Here is a 19,192-nt window from a genome sequence, read left to right on the forward strand (position 1 = left end):
ATGTCATTGATAACGAGATCACATCATTAGAAGAATGATGTGATGGACAAGACTCAATCCTAAACATAGCACAAGATCGTATAGTTCGTTTGCTAGAGTTTTTCCAATGTCAAGTTTTTTTTCCTTAGACCATGAGATCGTGTAACTCCCGGATACCGTAGGAGTTCTTTGGGTGTACCAAACGTTACAACGTAACTGGGTGACTATAAAGGTATACTACGGGTATCTCCAAAAGTGTCTGTTGGGTTGACACGGATCAAGACTGGGATTTGTCACTCCGTATGACGGAGAGGTATCTCCGGGCCCACTCGGTAATGCATCATCATAATGAGCTCAAAAGTAACCAAGTGTTTGGTCACGGGATCATGCATTACGGTACGAGTAAAGTGACTTGCCGGTAACGAGATTGAACGAGGTATTGGGATACCGACGATCGAATCTCGGGCAAGTAACATACCGATTGACAAAGGGAATTGTATACGGGGTTGCTTGAATCCTCGACATCGTGGTTCATCCGATGAGATCATCGAGGAGCATGTGGGAGCCAACATGGGTATCCAGATCCCGCTGTTGGTTATTGGCCGGAGAGCCGTCTCGGTCATGTCTACATGTCTCCCGAACCCGTAGGGTCTACACACTTAAGGTTCGGTGACGCTAGGGTTGTAGAGATATTAGTATGCAGTAATCCGAAAGTTGTTCGGAGTCCCGGATGAGATCCTGGACGTCACGAGGAGTTCCGGAATGGTCCGGAGGTGAAGAATTATATATAGGAAGTGCAGTTTCGGCCATCGGGAAAGATTCAGGGTCACCGGTATTGTACCGGGACCACCGGATGGGTCCCGAGGCTCCACCGGGTGGGGCCACCCATCCCGGAGGGCCCCATGGGCTGAAGTGGGGAGGGGAACCAGCCCCTGGTGGGCTGGTGCGCCCCCCCTTGCCCCCCCCCCCCATGCGCCTAGGGTTGGGAACCCTAGGGAAGGGGGCGCCTCCACTTGCCTTGGGGGGTACTCCACCCCCTTGGCCGCCCCCCTAGGAGATCCCATCTCCTAGGGCCGGCGCACCCCCTAGGGGGCCTATATAAAGGGGGGAGGGAGGGCAGGAACACCCCAAGTCTTGGCGCCTCCCTCTCCCCTGCTACACCTCTCCCTCTCGCAGAAGCTCGGCGAAGCCCTGCTGTGATCACTGCTGCATCCACCACCACGCCGTCGTGCTGCTGGATCTCCGTCAACCTCTCCTTCCCCCTTGCTGGATCAAGAAGGAGGAGACGTCATCCGCTCCGTACATGTGTTGAACGCGGAGGTGCCGTCCGTTCGACACTTGGTCATCGGTGATTTGGATCACGGCGAGTACGACTCCATCATCCACGTTCTCTTGAACGCTTCCGCTCGCGATCTACAAGGGTATGTAGATGCACTCCCCTCTCGTTGCTAGATGACTCCATAGATAGATCTTGGTGAAACATAGAGAATTTTTTTTGTTTTCTGCAACGTTACCCAACAGGTTCACACTTTATTCATGGTGCTTTCTATAAAATGCTTGCTAAATATGATGTTAATCATAGAATTGCATCTCCTTATCACCCACAGTCTAGTGGTCAAGTAGAGTTGAGTAATAGAGAGCTCAAATTAATTTTGCAAAAGACTGTTAATAGGTCTAGAAAGAATTGGTCTAAGAAACTTGATGATGCATTATGGGCTTATAGAACTGCATACAAAAATCCTATGGGTATGTCTCCACATAAAATGGTTTATGGAAAAGCATGTCACTTACCTCTCGAACTAGAACATAAGGCATATTGGGCTATTAAAGAGCTCAACTATGATTTTTAACTTGCCGGTGAAAATAGGTTATTTGATATTAGCTCACTTGATGAATGGAGAACCCAAGCTTATGAAAATGCCAAGTTGTTTAAAGAAAAAGTTAAAAGATGGCATGACAAAAGGATACAAAAGCGTGAGTTTAATGTAGGTGATTATGTATTGCTATACAACTCTCGTTTAAGATTTTTTGCAGGAAAACTTCTCTCTAAATGGGAAGGCCCCTATGTTATCGAGGAGGTCTATCGTTCTGGTGCCATAAAGATCAACAACTTCGAAGGCACAAATCCTAAGGTGGTAAACGGTCAAAGAATTAAACATTATATCTCAAGTAATCCCATAAATGTTGAAACCAATATTATTGAAACCGTAACCCCGGAGGAATACATAAGAGACACTTTCCGGAACGTTTCAGACTCCGAAAAGGAATAGGTATGTGGTACGGTAAGTAAACCGACTCCAAAACAAATTTTAAGGCAATATTTCTCCGTTTTGGAATATTTAGAAAAATAGAAAAATAAGTAGCAGTCCAGGAAGGACACGAGGGCCCTAGGAGGGTGGTGGGCGCACCCTACCCCCCTAGGCGCGCCCCCCTACCTCGTGAGCACCTCGTGTGCCTCCCGGACTCCGTTTTCTTGCACGTTACGTATTTTGGTCGGTAAAAATTCATTATATATTCTCCCGAAGGTTTTGACTCTCGTATCACGCAAACGTCCTCTGTTTTTGTTTCGAGCTGTTTTTCTGACATATCTAGGTTATCATGACGGCCCCAAGTGCCACCAAGGACAAGTTCTTCGAGAAGGTCATCAACCCTTACCTCGCGGAGGTGCTGCGACACCCTCAAACCATTGAGTTGCGTGATGAGTTGCTACACATCCGCGAGGAAGAGGAACCAAAGGGGACCAGAAGCATAGAGACGAGGCTCGAAGCATTGGAGCAACAAGTTTTCAAGTGCCAGGGGATGGTGGAGCATGGAATCAATGCCAGCCACACGATGCTCGATCACTAACAATTACAAGCCAAATGCCAAGAACACCGAGGAAGCCATATTCAAGCTATATGAGAAGATCGAGCACCTCCAAGCCCAAGTCTATGACCTTTAAAACCAAAACTGTGAGTATGAATATAGATTCAAAAGAATGAGTTTGGCTGTAGATTTGAGGATTCCGGAGACTCGGTCATCTTTCTATGATGGTGAACCTATGCCTTGGAAGATGGATGACAAGCCCGCATCATCAACAACACCTCCGCCGTCTCCTCCAACAAAGAAGAATTGAGTATCTGGGTATGGGCACTCCCCTTGGCAACTGCCAAGCTTGGGGGAGGTGCCCCGGTATCGTATCACAATCACAACTCTTATCCTTACCATTTTTCTTAGTTCAATCCTATTAGTAGTATCTTGATCTAGTAGAATAAAGTTTATGGCATGATCTAGTTCTGGGTTTTTCTTTATGATCTCTCTATGTAATCGAGTCCGTGAGCTATATATAATAAAGATTAGTGTTGAGTCAAGGGCTTGATTATTTTGCCATGATCTTGGGTGAATAAAAGAAAAGAGAAAAAGAATAAAAAGAAACAAAAAGTTCATATTGATCTTATTGATAGTAATGACTTCACATAGAAAGAGTATGATGATTAAAAGTTTTTGGGAGTTGGCAGACATAGCTTTGGTCATTGTTGCAATTAATAGGAAGTAATAAGGAAAGAGAGGTTTTCACATATAGATATATTATCATTGACATCTTTTATGATTGGGAGCACTCATTAAAATATGACATGCTAAAGAGTTGATGTTGGACAAGGAAGACAACGTAATGAGTTATGTCTTTCTTATATCTGAGATAAAGTATGTTGTCATGGATCCTCTAACTTGTTGAGTTTGCCTTTCCCCCTCATGCTAGCCAAATTCTCAGCACCAAGTAGAAATACTACTTGTGCTTCCAAATACCATTAAACCAGTTTTGCCATGAGAGTCCACCATATCTACCTATGGATTGAGTAAGATCCTTCAAGTAAGTTGTCATCGGTGCAAAGCAATAAAAATTGCTCTAAATATGTATGATTGATTGGTGTGGGAGAAATAAGCTTTATACGATCTTGTGATGTGGAAGTAATAAAAGCGACGGACTGCATAATAAAGGTTCATATCACAAGGGGCAATATAAAGCGACGGACTGCATATATCCAACCATAAAAGCGCATGGCAACCTCTGCTTCCCTCTGCGAAGGGCCTATCCTTTATTATTATCTTCTACCTTATGTAAGAGTCATGGTGATCTTCAACTTTTCTTTTTCATTTTATCCTTTGGCAAGCTCAGCATGTTGGAAAGAACATGATATATATATATATATATATCTAATTGGATGTAGGGGAGCATGAACCATTATTGTTGACATTACCCTTAAGGTAATAGGTTGTGGGGCAAAACTATAAGCCCCTATCTTTCTCTGTGTCCGATTAAAACTCCGTAACCACAAGTATCGCATGAGTGTTAGGAACTATGGAGGACTAAATGATAGTTGAGTATGTGGACTTGCTTTTTAGCTCTGACATAGACTCTTTCCGTTGTTATGATAAATTGCAATTGCTTCAATGACTAAGATTATAGTTTGTCGGAGCCCAATAAGGTTTATGATTTATACTTTTGCATTGTGAATAGATCATCACTTGAACATAAGTAATCATATGACAAAATCTATATATGTTGCTGGTATGAGAATAATCATGATACCTTCATGTCCGTATTTTATTTTTGTCGACGCCTCTACCTCGAAACATGAGGACATATTTATTGTTATCGGCTTTTCGCTTGAGGACAAGCGAGGTCTAAGCTTGGGGGAGTTGATACGTCCATTTTGCATCATGCTTTTATATTGATATTTACCGCATTATGGACTGTTATTTCACTTTATGTCACAACACTTATGGCTATTTTCTCTTATTTTAAAAGGTTTACATAAAGAGGGAGAATGCCGGCAGCTGGAATTCTGGTCTGGAAAAGGAGCAAATATTAAAGACCTATTCTGCGCAACTCCAAAAGTCCTGAAAATCCACAGAACGTTTTAAAAGAAATAAAGAAAAGTCCACGCCAAAGATGAAGGCCAGGGGGCCCACACCCTTCTCAAGAGGGTGGGGGGCGCCCCCCCCCTAGGGCGCCCCCCTACCTCGTGGGCCCCCTGGTGGCTCTCTGATGCCCATCTTCTCCTATATGAGGTCTTTCGATGAGAAAAAAATAGGGAGGAACTTTTCGGGATGAGACTCCGCCGCCGTGAGGCGAGGAACCTTGGCAGATCCAATCTAGAGCTCCGGCAGAGCTGTTCTGCCGGGAAAACTTCCCTCCCGGAGGGGGAAATCATCACCATCGTCATCACCAATGCTCCTCTCATCGGGAGAGGGCAATCTCCATCAACATCTTCACCAGCACCATCTCATCTCCAAACCCTAGTTCATCTCTTGTATCCAATTCTTGTCTCAGAGTCCGGGATTGGTGCTAGTAGGTTGCTAGTAGTGTTGATTACTCTTTGTAGTTGATGCTAGTTGGTTTAATTAGTGGAAGATCATATGTTCAGATCCTATATGCATATTTATTACCCCTCTGATTATGAACATGAATATGCTTTGTGAGTAATTACGTTCGTTCCTGAGGACAAGGGAGAAGTCTTGCTATGAGTAGTCATGTGAATTTGGTATTCGTTTGATATTTTGATAAGATGTATGTTGTCTAGCCTCTAGTGGTGTTATGTGAACGTCGACTACATAACACTTCACCATTATTTGGGCCTAGAGGAAGGCATTGGGAAGTAATAAGTAGATGATGGGTTGCTAGAGTGACAGAATCTTAAACCCTAGTTTATGCGTTGCTTCGTAAGGGGCTGATTTGGATCCACATGTTTCATGCTATGGTTAGGTTTACCTTAATGCTTTTGTTGTAGTTGCGGATGCTTGCAATAGAGGTTAATCATAAGTGGGATGCTTGTTCAAGTAAGAACAACACCCAAGCACCGGTCCACCCACATATCAAATTATCAAAGTATCGAACGCGAATCATATGAACGTGATGAAAACTAGCTTGACGATATTCCCATGTGTCCTCGGGAGCGCTTTTCCTATTATAAGAGTTTGTTCCGGCTTGTCCTTTGCTACAAAAGGATTGGGCCACCTTACTGCACTTTATTTACTTTTGTTACTTGTTGCTCGTTACAATCTATCTTATCACAAAACTATCTGTTACCACTTTTTTCAGTACTTGCAGAGAATACCTTGCTGAAAACTGCTTATCATTTCCTTCTGCTCCTCGTTGGGTTCGACACTCTTACTTATCGAAAGGACTATGATAGATCCCCTATATTTGTGGGTCATCACCCACCCTTGTGGACGATGGGTGGCCCCCCTCTGGTACTTCTTTCACCCAATATCTTTTATATATTCTGAAACATGCTCCCGTGAAGTTTGAGGACTTTTGGAGATGTGCATAACATGGCTCTAATATTTGCTCCTTTTCCAGCCCAGAATTCCAGCTGCCGGCATTCCCCCTCTTCATGTAAACCTTGTAAAATAAGAGAGAATAGGCATAAGTATTGTGACATAATGTGTAATAGCAGCCCATAATGCAATAAATATCAATATAAAAGCATGATGCAAAATGGACGTATCAGCTCCCGTCTGGTAATTCACTTCACCAGTATTTTTTATATATTCTGAAAATATTCTCTTTAAATTTTCAGCTCAAAATCCGAGAACTTTTATTTCTACACAAAAACAACACCATGGCAATTCTGCTGAAAACAACGCCAGTCCGGGTTAGTTCCGTTCAAATCATGCAAATTAGAGTCCAAAACAAGAGCAAATGTGTTTGGAATAGTAGAGATGTTTGGGACGTACCAGTTTGTCATGCAGATGGTGCTAGGTGAGGCTGCGTTTAAATAGTGGGTGTCGTCTAGCCCAAGTGGCGGTTTGTGGCAATGCGGGCGACAGCGTGGGTATCTCGTACGTTGCGCCTATTTAATGTCGGCAAGCGGACAACGGTCATTTTGAATGCATTAGATAGTCATCCAATACCGTCCATTCCGGCATTAACATGCACGGAGACTTGGACACGGCGCAGGTGGTGCTCTCGGCCGGCGCACCGCTTCAATGCCAGCTTTAGCGAGAGGTCACGACCACTTTGGGCCGGCATGAATGCGGCGCTTGCGCTCTAGACCAACATGAATGTGCGGTGATCGCTTCACACGGGAGAGGGCACATGAGAGGTTTATAGGTGGGTCCGGGGTGGCGGACACGTACGTGGTAGCGATCCAGACGCCCGCAAAGCCACCCTAGTTTGCGTCCGGTTTACAAGATTTCAGTCATTCGAACTGGCCCATTGACCGATGAGGTATCGTGTTGGCTAGCAAACTACGCACGGATAGCTATGTTCAGACGTATGCAATCATTTTGAGGGGAGATGACCTAAGTTTGGATGTCCCAAATTGTCAGGGACGTCATTTCTCTAAGATTCATGTTTTTCCTTTGCAACTAGACCTTCGGCTTTAGCAATTTCTTTTCATGCAGTCCTATCTATTTCACAAACACACCTTTTATTTCTCTGATGCGTCATTATGCGGTCCATTTCAGGTTCTATTTTTCATTGTTGATTAACATGATTAACAAGAATCATGAACCGATGCATTTTAGGGCATTGCTCCAACGTCGTCCATCAAAACTTCGCTAAACGTCCGGAACGTGCGGTCCTGACACTTTGTGCCCACCAATGTCGTGCATCAAACGTCCTCGGACCGTCCACACACCACAATTTTGTACACTAGAAGTAAAATGGAGGGGGGGTTAGTGGGCATCCGGACCTTTACCCCATAGGCGTCCGACAACCCGGACCCAACCAAAAACCTCGCCCGAAGCCCCGCTTTTGTCACTCCTTCCCTCCGACCTTCTCATGTATCTGTGTAGTCCGAGACTGATGCCACTCTTGTACCACTATTTCACAACCCATGCCTTGTTGGACCCCCGTCACTCCACTCAGGCACCAACCCCAACTTGCATATGCCTCCCTTCCACCCCTGGTTCGGGCGCTGCCCAGGTACCATCCTTCCCTTGCGCATTGTTGTCCATGGCCAGGAACACGCATCGGCAAGTGTTCGACCATGTACCATAGCCGAATTTATTCATGTTTTTATTGTTTACTAGGAAGTAAACATGATGGATTCGACCATGGGGGTACTTCTACGCCAACTTCATGGATTCGTGCTCCTTAGATGAGGACGAATATGAGGATGAAATGCGATAATGCGTGTAGTCATTGAATATTCCCAACGTGCGGAGGAGTATCTTATCAATTTCTAGGGATCAATCAAGGGGGCATCGTCTGATGAATAGACAAAGGGCAGTGGGCATATGATGCTGATGGACGACTAGTTTGTCCCCGATGCAATTTTCGGGTCCTTTTTTCGCTATTGATTCAGATGAGCCGAACTGTGTTCGATCGCCTCTACATTAGTGTACGGCCTTATGATGACTACTTCATCTTGAAATAAGGATGCTTTTGGAACCATTGGCTTCTCTGGTTGCCAAAAGGTAACTTACCATAATGATGCTTGCCTATGGTACGACTGCAGGTTCGTGGACGAGTACCTCTGGATTTCTGAAAGCACATGCCTCAAAGCCATGCTCAAATTTTCTCCCGCAGTGGTCAAGGTGTTTGTACCAGAGTACTTGAGAGAAACCAACTGCCCAATACATCGCATGGCTAAGGGCATCGTCGAAAGCTAGAGGGTTGCTAGGTATGCTTGGATCCCTGGATTGCACATATGTTCTACAAGGGCAATATCAGGGCCGTTACAAGAAGCCCACCATCATTCTTGAAGCAGCTTCATCACAAGACCTCTGGATTTGACACTCTCTCTTTCGAATATCCGGGTCTCACAATGACATCAACCTGTTGCAATGCTCCCCAAGTTTGCAAGGTTGTGTACGGGACAAACTCCTTTGTGTAACTATGCCATCAATGGCCATGACTACAACTCGGCTATAATCTTTGTGATTCTATTCATCCTTCACCGACCTTCATCTCTGAGCCAATGGGGTGAGAAAATATATTACTTTTCCCAAAGACGAGAATAAGCTAGAAAGGATGTGGAGAGAGCATTTGGAGTGCTCCAATCCTGTTTTGCAGTTGTTCGACAATCAGCAAAAATATGGGATGCAAAGACGTTGTGAAAGGTGCTGACAACTCGTGTGACCATGCATAACATTATTATAGAGGATGAGGGTGATAGAGCTTGCCACTATTTGGAATTTGAGTGCATGGGTGATCCTATTGAACTTCCAGAGCAGAATCTGGCGATGTTTGAGGATTTTTTATTCGAATGCATCAACAGATTTGGCATCGAGCAATTCATAAACAACTTTAGTATGATCTGGTTGAGCATTTGTGAGCGCTTCGTAGTGAGAACTAAAAGGATGTGTGAATAAGTTGATTTCAAATTTGATGGAATATTTGCACAACATGATTATGAATATAGGATGATATTTATCTTTAATTATTTTAAGTGCTCCAGAGATAGAAAAAAACAGGGGTGAGCATTTGTGAATACGATGGACGTGTCCACTAAACGTTATGGGTGTTCGATTTGATGGAAGGAGTTGGAGATGCCCGTAACATACGGAGGATCTTAGCTTGAACATTTCTTCACCAGTTTTCACATAAATAAATATAAAGACAAAATAAGAAGAGAGAAGTCCATGTTACCCCCTTTAATTTGCCTTAAGGTTTAACTTACAACCCTCAACTTTGATTAGGTTCAAGTTTCACCTTTTAACTTTAGAAACTGTACATAACACAACCTTGAGATGGGTTGATCTCACTTCGGTAGAGATCGTCATCAGCCAACTGTGGTCATGACCTACGTGACATACGTGCCACACCCCCCCTCCCCCAATCAAGGCAATGGCCATGTGGCGTGGATTCTCGTCTCGGTGCAGAGCCACCACCTATAGAAGGAGCATCCATGGCATGATAGATGCCCCGCAAGGCCAACATTACTGTTTTGATCTTTTAGAGCAACTCCACCGTGTGGCGACCCATTTCGTCCGCAGCTGTCTGTTTGAATCGCCGCGGAAAGAAATGATGGCCCAACGCGCCGGGTCATTTTCATATCGCGTCCGGGCGAACCCATTTTCAGCCTAAATTTGGCTGAAATGCGTCGGCGCGGATGCGAAACAGACACGTGCGCGTCCTCTTGGTGTCTGCCGCGTCCCCATGTAACGACGGGCCAACTACCACCCGCGTCTTTATTAATGACACGGGACGCCCGTGGGCCCATGCGTCAGCGACTGCGGGGCGTCCTTTGTCAATCTGAGGGGCCCGTCCTCATCCTCTTCCGCCCTGTCCCCATCTAGCCACCCTCTGCTCCCCCATCGGCGTCAACCCTAACCATCCATGGGGTTCTTCTCTGGCAAGAACAAGGGAAAGGCCCCCGTCGGCCCTGCGCGCGCTCCCCTCGCCTCCACCGGCGTCTTCCCGCCGACCACTTCAGCGCATCAGCGTCCCAGTGCATCAGGCGAAGTGGCACTAAGAGCACCCCGTCCTCCTCCCCTACCCCGATGTCACGCTGCCGCAAGACTGGCACTTGGATCCCGAGAGGATCCCAGTGCCGGCAGAGCCGCGACCGGCGCGGCGCACGCGGAGGAGGTGCGACGCCGCCGGCAACAGCTTACACCGCAGCAACGCCTCAACCCAGTCTACGCATCAGACTCTCCCGAGTGGGAGGTCTGGTTCGCGTTGGAGCACGAGGAGCAGTGCCATCATGGCGTCCATGATGTGGAAGCTGGCAACCCGCGGTCCCTCGTCGTGCACGGCGACGACCAGGAGGCGGAGGCCACCTACCAGGCGGCGCTGGCGGCTGTCCTCCGTGAAAACGAGGAGGAGGAGCGGCGCAAGGAGGAGGAGGAGGCGTACCAGGCGCGGTTGTCAGAGGCCATGGCGCTCTCCACTGCCGGCGACCGCGTCATCTCGCCACTGGCCCGACCATCCCCTGAGCCGGCGCCGATCCCCGTCAAGCCCAAGTGTTACACATGGGACGGGTACGTGTGCGAGTGGGTCAGCTTGCCGCCTGTCTGGTTTGGGGTGATGCCGGCCCAGGAGGAGATGTACCTGGAGCAATGACGGCAGCACATGCTCGCGGGGGAGCGCCACGAGGGCGAGCGACTCGAGCAGCTGGAGCGCGATGCTGAGGCGGAGGAGGAGGAGAAACGTTGTGCCCGTGGTGGCGCAGCCAGCTAGCGGCGGTACAGCCACCGGCGGACGACGTCGCCGTAGCCTGGGAGACGGCGTTCCGGTGGGCTGGCCCGGCGCCAACACTCGTCGATCTCACCGGCTCCGATGACGAGGACGAGGACGCCTAAGACAGCGCGCCTCCTAATTTTTAGCTTAATTAAATGTTTGTACTTAATGTAATGTGGACTCGTGGATTCTCGCCAGCCTTTGTGGCCGGCATTAATGTTTAATTAATGTTTTCTATTTTTAAAATATTTATGTTTTTTTTTCACGCCACCTTAGGAATGAGTCGGGTCAGCGTTGGACGCAAGCGCCGACCCAAATATGAAAGCGGACATGAATGTCCGTCGGGCCGACCCAAACGAACAAACCGCCTTTCGTTCGGGTGGCGCGTCGGAGTTGCTCTTAAGCAAATTTAGTTCAATTTAACTCCAATTTGAAAGTTTCTTATGATCAAATCCTATTTGGCGACGCTCCACAACAGGGGAGGGTAAATATGGACTTGAAGGAGGTACTAATATGGACTTCTCTCGAGACATAATAAAATTCCCATTCTTATACCCTAGCTAACCCCAAAAGCTCGCCGGAACCGCCGCCATGTCTTCGAAGGGCAAGAAGAAGCAGAAGCCGTCGGTGTCCCCGCAGCCGTCACCTCGTACCCCCCTCTCTCGCGCCCGTGAAGGCACCGGCGGCTGCATCCTGGACCTCCCGTCCACCGCTGCAGCGGCAGCGGCGCGGTACCCGGCGCTCGTACCCCGCGGAGGCGCCGGTTGTTTCACCGGCACCGTCTTCGATGTGGTCTCCAGGGGCGGGATTCGTGGTGGCGAGGGGAGGCTCTGGCTCTCCGGGGACGCCATGGCCAGCTCCGGGCTGCGGCATGGGTGTCTCGTCTCTGTATGCTCCTCAAAATTAGGATTTCTTTCTGCACCGAACTAGTTTACTAGACTTTACACTTCAATCCATGCTCCATGTAACATCAGTTCTTGCTATTGAAATTTCGATTGTGAGCCGACCTTTGACTGTGTAGATGTATCTCACAGTGGCCCCTTGATGTTCTATCTGCTCAATTGAATATGTGCTGATTGATCCACACTGTTTTTCAATACTGCCACAAAGCATCATATTTACAGCTTGTTGCTGAAAACAAGATTAACACATACAGTGGATTATGATACCCTGGTTGTAGAACTGACATTCGAGCTTCCCATGGGTTCCAATGAAGATAAAACTTTAGCTTACCAGTGTCTATCTGTTGTTTTGTTCAAGTCAGCTGAGCTCTGTCTCCTTGTTCTTAGGTGTCACTCATTTCTTCAAGTAGTAACAGTTTAGATGAATTCCCACTTGATAGCTTATTTGAGGAGTGCACCAGATTCTTTGATCTTGATGTGGACAATGATCTCATCTCTAATGAAGCTGGGGTGAACTTTGTGACTGCCAAAGTTTTCCCTTCATGTGAGGTACGTGCCTTTGTTATCTTTCTTCCCTTCGTGTATAATTGTCGCGAATACGAAACTATAAAAGTTTTTGATTGGATGGTCACTCTTATCAGGTTCAAAAGAATGGCATCAAGCTCTCTTGGGACCTTGCCTGCACGCTGGGATACCCTGTAGTAGGTCGTCCTTTGTTAATTAGCCCCCTATATACATCTCAAGCCCCAAAACAAACTGATGGTGGTGAGTTTTTGAGGGTGATAAAATGCAGCGATCTCTACCTTAGTCTAGTTCCACCAAAAGTTGCACCATGCAGCCATAATAAGTCAGAGTCTGATTGCCATCCTGTAAGAAATGTGATGGTTATGGAGTCACCTAAAAGGATTCCTTCAACTTCTCCATGCAGAAATGAATCCCATCACGGTGCATCTTACAGTGGTTCTTCATTGTGCTTGGATCAAGCCACTGCAAAATCAGTATTGGCAGATGATAAAATAAATGACTTGCTGCAGACTTCTGCATCACGGTGGCTCAGTGGTAGGCACTTACTGAAAGGAAACTACGTTCCTCTCCCAATGTGCGGGAAACTATCTATGTTTGTAGTTTTGCGTGCAGAAACAGATGGTTCTGCCCTGGATGTAGTGCATGAGAAAAACAATTCAATGTCTAATGCAGAGGTCTCTGGTAAATTGGTTGAAACCCCTGCTTTGTTCCTTGTCAACAGAACCACAAAAGTGCACCTTTCTGATTTGTCATCTTCAAAGGAGTTTGGGTCAGATAAGCTAGGGCTCCCACCAGAATATTCCGTGTGTGCTGATACAGGAAATGAAGATACCAATCCTAACCAAAGGCTTGGTGGGTTATCTGAAGTATCAGCAAAAGTAAAAGAAATGATTTCATTTTCGCTGGCAGATCAAATTAGTCTGCCGAGGAATGGTTTGCATGATTTACCAAGGTATAGTGTGAACTTGTCCCTGCTAAATTGCACACACATTTATTTGTTAGTTAAGAATATACTGTTGGTTCATTGCAGGTATAAAGGTATTCTTCTTTATGGTCCACCTGGAACAGGGAAAACCTCTCTTGCTTCTTCATGTGCCTATGATCTGGGAGCCAATCTTTTTACAATCAATGGACCAGAGATCATTAGTCAGTATCACGGTGAAAGTGAACAAGCATTGTATGATGCTTTCACTTCAGCTAAGCAAGCTGCACCTGCTGTGGTTAGATTTTCTTCTAATGGCCAACCACTTCTTTTTATTGTCATGTCAACTGCACTTGAAACTTACTTCTAATATACTACTACCTCCGCCCGGAATTAGATGACGCTCAAACAGATGTATCTAAACGTATTTCAGTGCTAGATACATCTGGACGGAGCAATTCCGGATGGAGGAAGTACCTTTTTAGGAGGCTAATGTCATAATTTCTTAACATTATCTCCCTCACCCTGTATCATGGGTAGAAAAATGAGCAATCTTTTGTTCATGACTTCTGGAATCTGAGTTAAAATGATTCCTATTCTCAAATGTTTATCCCTTAGTGTTCAAAATGAAAATAAAGGTTTGATAAAAGTATTCAACATGCCTATATGCATTTTACTGGATATCCATCTTTGGAGGAACCTCATCCTTTACAATTTTTGTTTTACATTTTAAGTGAAGTTACCATTTTAAAATCGATTTAACACTGTTATTTTATTTGAAGAAGATAAAAAACAAAAATCTCTTATGAAGTAGATTTTGGGTAATAGCTGTCATTACTGATCAAAATTAGTAATAGCTGCTGATTATCAACGTTTATGGATTGAATGAAGTATGTAATTACAAATGGTTTCTCTATACTATGATGAGGACTTATGAATGGTCTAATTAACAATAGCTGCTGATTATTTATGCCTATGGATTGAGTTACTTAATTACCAATGGTTTCTCTATATTACAATGAGGAAGTATGTTATCTCTTAATTATAACAATATTGAGGATTGATAATATGTACCTTCATTGATATTAGATATTTATTGATGAATTGGACGCGATTGCTCCAGCCAGGAAGGATGGAGGCGAGGAGTTATCTCTTAGAATGATTGCCACTCTGTTAAAACTGATGGATGAGATTGGCCGTAATGATCGTGTTATCCTGATTGCTGCTACAAATCGGCCTGAAAGTATTGATCGTGCATTACTGCGCCCAGGAAGATTCGATCAAGAAATTGAAATAGGTAGATCTCTGATGTTTTTCATATACCGCAGCTTTATATCTATTCTAGGTCAGTGTTTTTCTCTTTTAAGGTATTGTGTGCAACTAAAACCAGTACCAGTATATGTGCCGAATCATCTAGGATTCTTTTTGGTGGTAACATGATCTGTTTGGGGTGAAATGACAATTATCTTGCATTCTAAGTACTTTGTGCTACTTAAGAGACGTTATGCCCCTGTATATACTGTTACTTGTGTCACTTCAGCAGCTGTTTTCATAACTTAGGGTAAACTGAGGTTGGCCATGCGCTTATAGATGGCATCAAATGCAAGCTGACTATTATCAATGACAAGCCTAATGTTGAAATAACACGGTTGTCCAGTTGATAAATTGTTAAGTAACTCATAGTTGATTAATTCGTTGTCTGTAAAATGGCTCACTTGCAGGAGTACCATCTCCAGGACAGAGGCTGGACATACTTCACCTCCTTCTAAGTGGAGTTCACCACTCTCTCACTAGTGAGGAAGTTGAGTGCCTTGCTTTTGCCACTCATGGATTCGTGGGTGCTGATCTAGCTGCACTCTGCAACGAGGCTGCATTGAGTGCTCTTCGCCGTTATATCAGTGTAAAAGAAAGTTCAACTCAACCACTTGGTGATCGTGCCACACATGCAGAAAAGACTAATATTCAAGAAATTGATGGCCTTTTGGGTTATGAAATAAGCTCATTATCATCATCTCTCTCAAAGTTAACCATGTCAACGGAGGATTATAGCTGGACCAATAGAGGTGATATCATAGAAAGTAGCGAGCTGAATGATAAGAAAGATGAGTTGCTATTGTTGGTGATTAAAGATGACTTTGAACAAGCTAAAATGAAAGTTAGACCAAGTGCAATGCGTGAGGTATCATTTTTACGCACCTTATATGTTCATTTAGTGTTTCTTTTTTCAGATTTCTTCTCTTATTACTTGCTGTGGTTTCTTTCATAATAGTTCTTATCTTGTAAGAAACATTTCTTCTCTCTCTTTTTTTTCCCTTTTTCTTTTCATATGTTTGTGTCAATATCCGCGTCATGAATTCCAACCGACGAGAAGTGAAAACTAGACTAAAACATGCACAGTTCAGGATGATATGAAGTTCTGTTATAATGATCCAGTTTAATGTTAGGTGCTCTTGATTTGGTTGGTTGAGATGCTCTGTGATGTGTTATTATCTTGTGAGAAATAAACATCAACATCAGTAAAATATGTGTGATCTGTAGAACATAGCACAATGATGATACCTCCCATCATTTCCTGTACAGGTAATGCTAGAGCTTCCGAAGGTACAATGGGAGGATGTTGGTGGTCAAGCCAGGATTAAGAAGCAGTTAATTGAAGCCATCCAGTTGCCACAGAAATGCCCAGACGCATTTGAACGCTTAGGGATCCGCCCTCCTAGAGGATTGTTAATGATTGGACCACCAGGTTGCAGTAAGACATTGATGGCTCGCGCCGTAGCTTCTGAAGCAAAAATGAATTTCCTTGCAGTTAAGGGTCCTGAGCTTTTCAGCAAATGGGTCGGTGACTCTGAGAAGGCAGTGAGATCATTATTTGCGAAGGCGAAGGATAATGCGCCTGCAATATTATTTTTTGATGAAATAGATGGGCTTGCAGTAACTCGTGGCCATGGAAATAATGGCATATCTGTTGCTGATAGGGTACTCAGTCAGCTGCTACAGGAAATGGATGGTAAGCCTTAGTACTTCCTTAGGGACTGTTGGTTGATTTCCCTACTTCCTTTGGGAGTAGGTTACTCTTGTGATTATTAGGCCGTCGCTACACAAACCAAGCAGTCAAGCATGCAAATTAGATTAGATCTGACGTCTCTACGATTTCTTTAGGTTCTACTGGTTGATTCCACACATGTGGTTCATTCTTGATACAAGTAACAGAATAATCTTATATAAGAAGCCTAGGTTACATACATTAAAATGGATGTTATTGCTGCACCCAAGGTGTTCACATAACTGAGCACCTAACATTAATGGGCTAACGGTAATTACTAGTCAAAATTGAGGCCCTGGTATCTTACTGTGTTATTAGTTACTTGGTTCTGTGCTATTTGCTTGTCTTTCCATTCTTAGTTGGAAATGCTGATAACCTACGATTTGGACTCATGTTAAATATCTTTGCTGGTTAGGTTTTAGCCATTTATAATTACTCTGATTGCAACAGGTTTGGACCAAAAGATTGGTGTCACTGTTATTGCAGCTACGAATCGTCCTGACAAAATCGACATTGCACTTCTGAGACCAGGTCATCCATCTTAACTACACGGACTATGCACATGTATTTTATGGCCTTTGTTCCTTGCTTGGGTTACATATGAAATGCTTTCTGTATTATGTTGGTTCAACTAAATGAATGATGTATGCACTAGGTCGTTTCGATAGACTGCTTGATGTTCAGCCACCAGATGAAGCTGACCGTGAAGATATTTTCCGGATTCATACACGCAGCATTCCCTGCAGTCACGATGTTAATCTAAACGAACTCGCTAGACTCACAGAAGGCTACACCGGTGCTGACATAAAGCTCGTCTGCAGGGAAGCCGCTGTAGCTGCTCTTGATGTATGCTACCTGCTCTTTGCCCATTCTGGTACATGATGAGTAGATGTATTTTCACTAGAAGCTTGCTGATAGACTATTTGCATTTCCACCAGGAGAACTTTGACATCCCAGAAGTAGCAACTACACACTTCAAGTCGGCAATCGACCGAGTAAGTCCATCAGATATGAAGTTTTACCAAGAACTCGCGGCACGATTCCGCCGACTCGTTGATGACACAGATAAAGCAACAATGCCCGGAACACATACCGAACCTGCCATTTAGTGGCCCATAAGATTCTTCTGTCTGTACATAGCAGAGAGCAGTTCACTGTAAGCCATCCCTCATCTTCTCCATACTACCTCGAGTCATTGAATTCTAACGTGTTGTTTTTGTACTTTATTGGTTCCGCTAATACCAGAAGCTGTATGCACAAGACTGCAATCCTCATTTTTGGTAGTGCCAGCTATGATATGGGATCGGCAAGAGAAATGGGCGTTATTGCTTGGTCTGCAGTCGTTTTCTCTTCACTTGGTTATTGTATCTAAGCCTGATGTTCACAATGATTCTACTGATCTGCTCCGAAGAATCCATGTTGGCCTTGCCAAACAAAAGGAAAAAGGAATCCATGCTGACAGTTGTACTATGATCTTCTCCAGCATTTCATGCAGCTGATTTCTTTTTTGTATTTTTGGTTCTGGTGAAAGCTAGTAGTGCATGTCATGAGTTTCATCCTTTTCATGGATCTCCATCTGATCTAGCAGTACTAATTTTGTAGTGGTAGCTCTTGAAATAGAGGATACTGATCACTAAACAATTGCCTGTGCAATTTCAATAGTCGAGTACCCGTGGAGTGTATAGAATTTTTTGCTGTAGAGATTGCTAGATGCTGGTCGTCACACCTATTCAAATTTGTGCACATTTAGACCTGTTCCAAATGAAACTTTTTTAGGGAAATGTTCCAAATGAAACTGAGCCCACCAGTAATGGCATTGAGTGGTCTTTCGCACGTGAAGTTTTGGCAGGGGGAGTTTGGAATCCCTGCTCGAGATCCCGTGATCGCGGGATGAAAAGGCTAGAATCCTCTGCATTTTGGTTCAAACAAATGGAACAGAAGGAAATATGAAGCAAGTTTCCTTTGATCTCTATTTTAAAGGACAAGAAACACGTGAATTTTACAATTCACTTGCACCTCCTTTTCAAATTACTACGCATTTAGAGTTATTGATTTACGCATCACACATGAACTACTCCCTCCATTCCACAATGTAGTGCTTCCTCTATCCACGTGCTTTAATTTTGATCGTAAATTTAACTACCAAGACCGATTGCGGTGGGAGCAAAAATTATATCAGTGAATTCGTACTCGAAAGAAGTTTTCAATTATATAATTTTTCTTCCGCTGTAGTTGGTCTCGTTGGTTAAATTTATGGTTAAAGTTGGACCTCGGGAAGCGCGGGCGCACTGTATTTTGGAATGGAGGGAGTAATATTTATGGGGCTGGAGACTTTGCCAAAGCATGCACATCTTAGGCCCTGTTTGGTTCATAAGTCCTAGGACTTTTTCTAGTCCCAACTAAAAGGTCTCTAGTCCCTAAAAAGTCCATCCTTGTTTGTTTGCAGAGACTAAAAAGTCACTAGTCTCTTTCTAGAGGTTACTAGAAGAACACCCGTGCGTTGCAACGGGGCCATATTAACTTTAAGAGTTCAATATTAATCATGTTAATAATACATTTAATATTCTCATACATATCAAGTGACACTGGCGACCTTTTTTGTCAATTAGCAACGGGCTCAGTTGCAACGGGCTCTTTATACATATCAGACAACTCGCTACTACTTAAACTACAACTATGGCTATCAATATTTTTTTGTCAATTTAGCT

General features: G+C 44.4%; 1 protein-coding gene across 1 annotated transcript; it reads left to right on the forward strand.

Moving 5' to 3' along the window:
- Positions 1–11,606: 11,606 nt before the first annotated feature.
- LOC125550947 (calmodulin-interacting protein 111-like) lies at positions 11,607–18,143 on the forward strand. Its single transcript, XM_048714081.2, has 11 exons — positions 11,607–11,980; positions 12,382–12,543; positions 12,636–13,471; positions 13,550–13,739; positions 14,531–14,738; positions 15,163–15,620; positions 16,022–16,448; positions 16,935–17,015; positions 17,140–17,330; positions 17,423–17,640; positions 17,730–18,143. Exons 1-10 carry the CDS (start codon positions 11,684–11,686, stop codon positions 17,591–17,593), a joined length of 3,021 nt encoding a protein of 1,006 aa, XP_048570038.1. The 5' UTR covers positions 11,607–11,683; the 3' UTR covers positions 17,594–17,640; positions 17,730–18,143.
- The last annotated feature ends 1,049 nt before the right edge of the window (positions 18,144–19,192 follow it).

Source organism: Triticum urartu, chromosome 4A (assembly GCF_056163025.1).
Source record: "Triticum urartu cultivar PI428250 chromosome 4A, HENAU_Tu73, whole genome shotgun sequence".
Classification (NCBI taxonomy): Eukaryota; Viridiplantae; Streptophyta; class Magnoliopsida; order Poales; family Poaceae; genus Triticum; species Triticum urartu.

Bases quoted from the DNA above. Each gene is read 5' to 3' on its own strand.
- LOC125550947 (XM_048714081.2), top strand. From the start codon at position 11,684: ATGTCTTCGAAGGGCAAGAAGAAGCAGAAGCCGTCGGTGTCCCCGCAG. The intron at 12,544-12,635 runs GTACGTGCCTTT...CACTCTTATCAG, and splicing joins AAGTTTTCCCTTCATGTGAG to GTTCAAAAGAATGGCATCAA. The intron at 17,016-17,139 runs GTCATCCATCTT...TGTATGCACTAG, and splicing joins CATTGCACTTCTGAGACCAG to GTCGTTTCGATAGACTGCTT.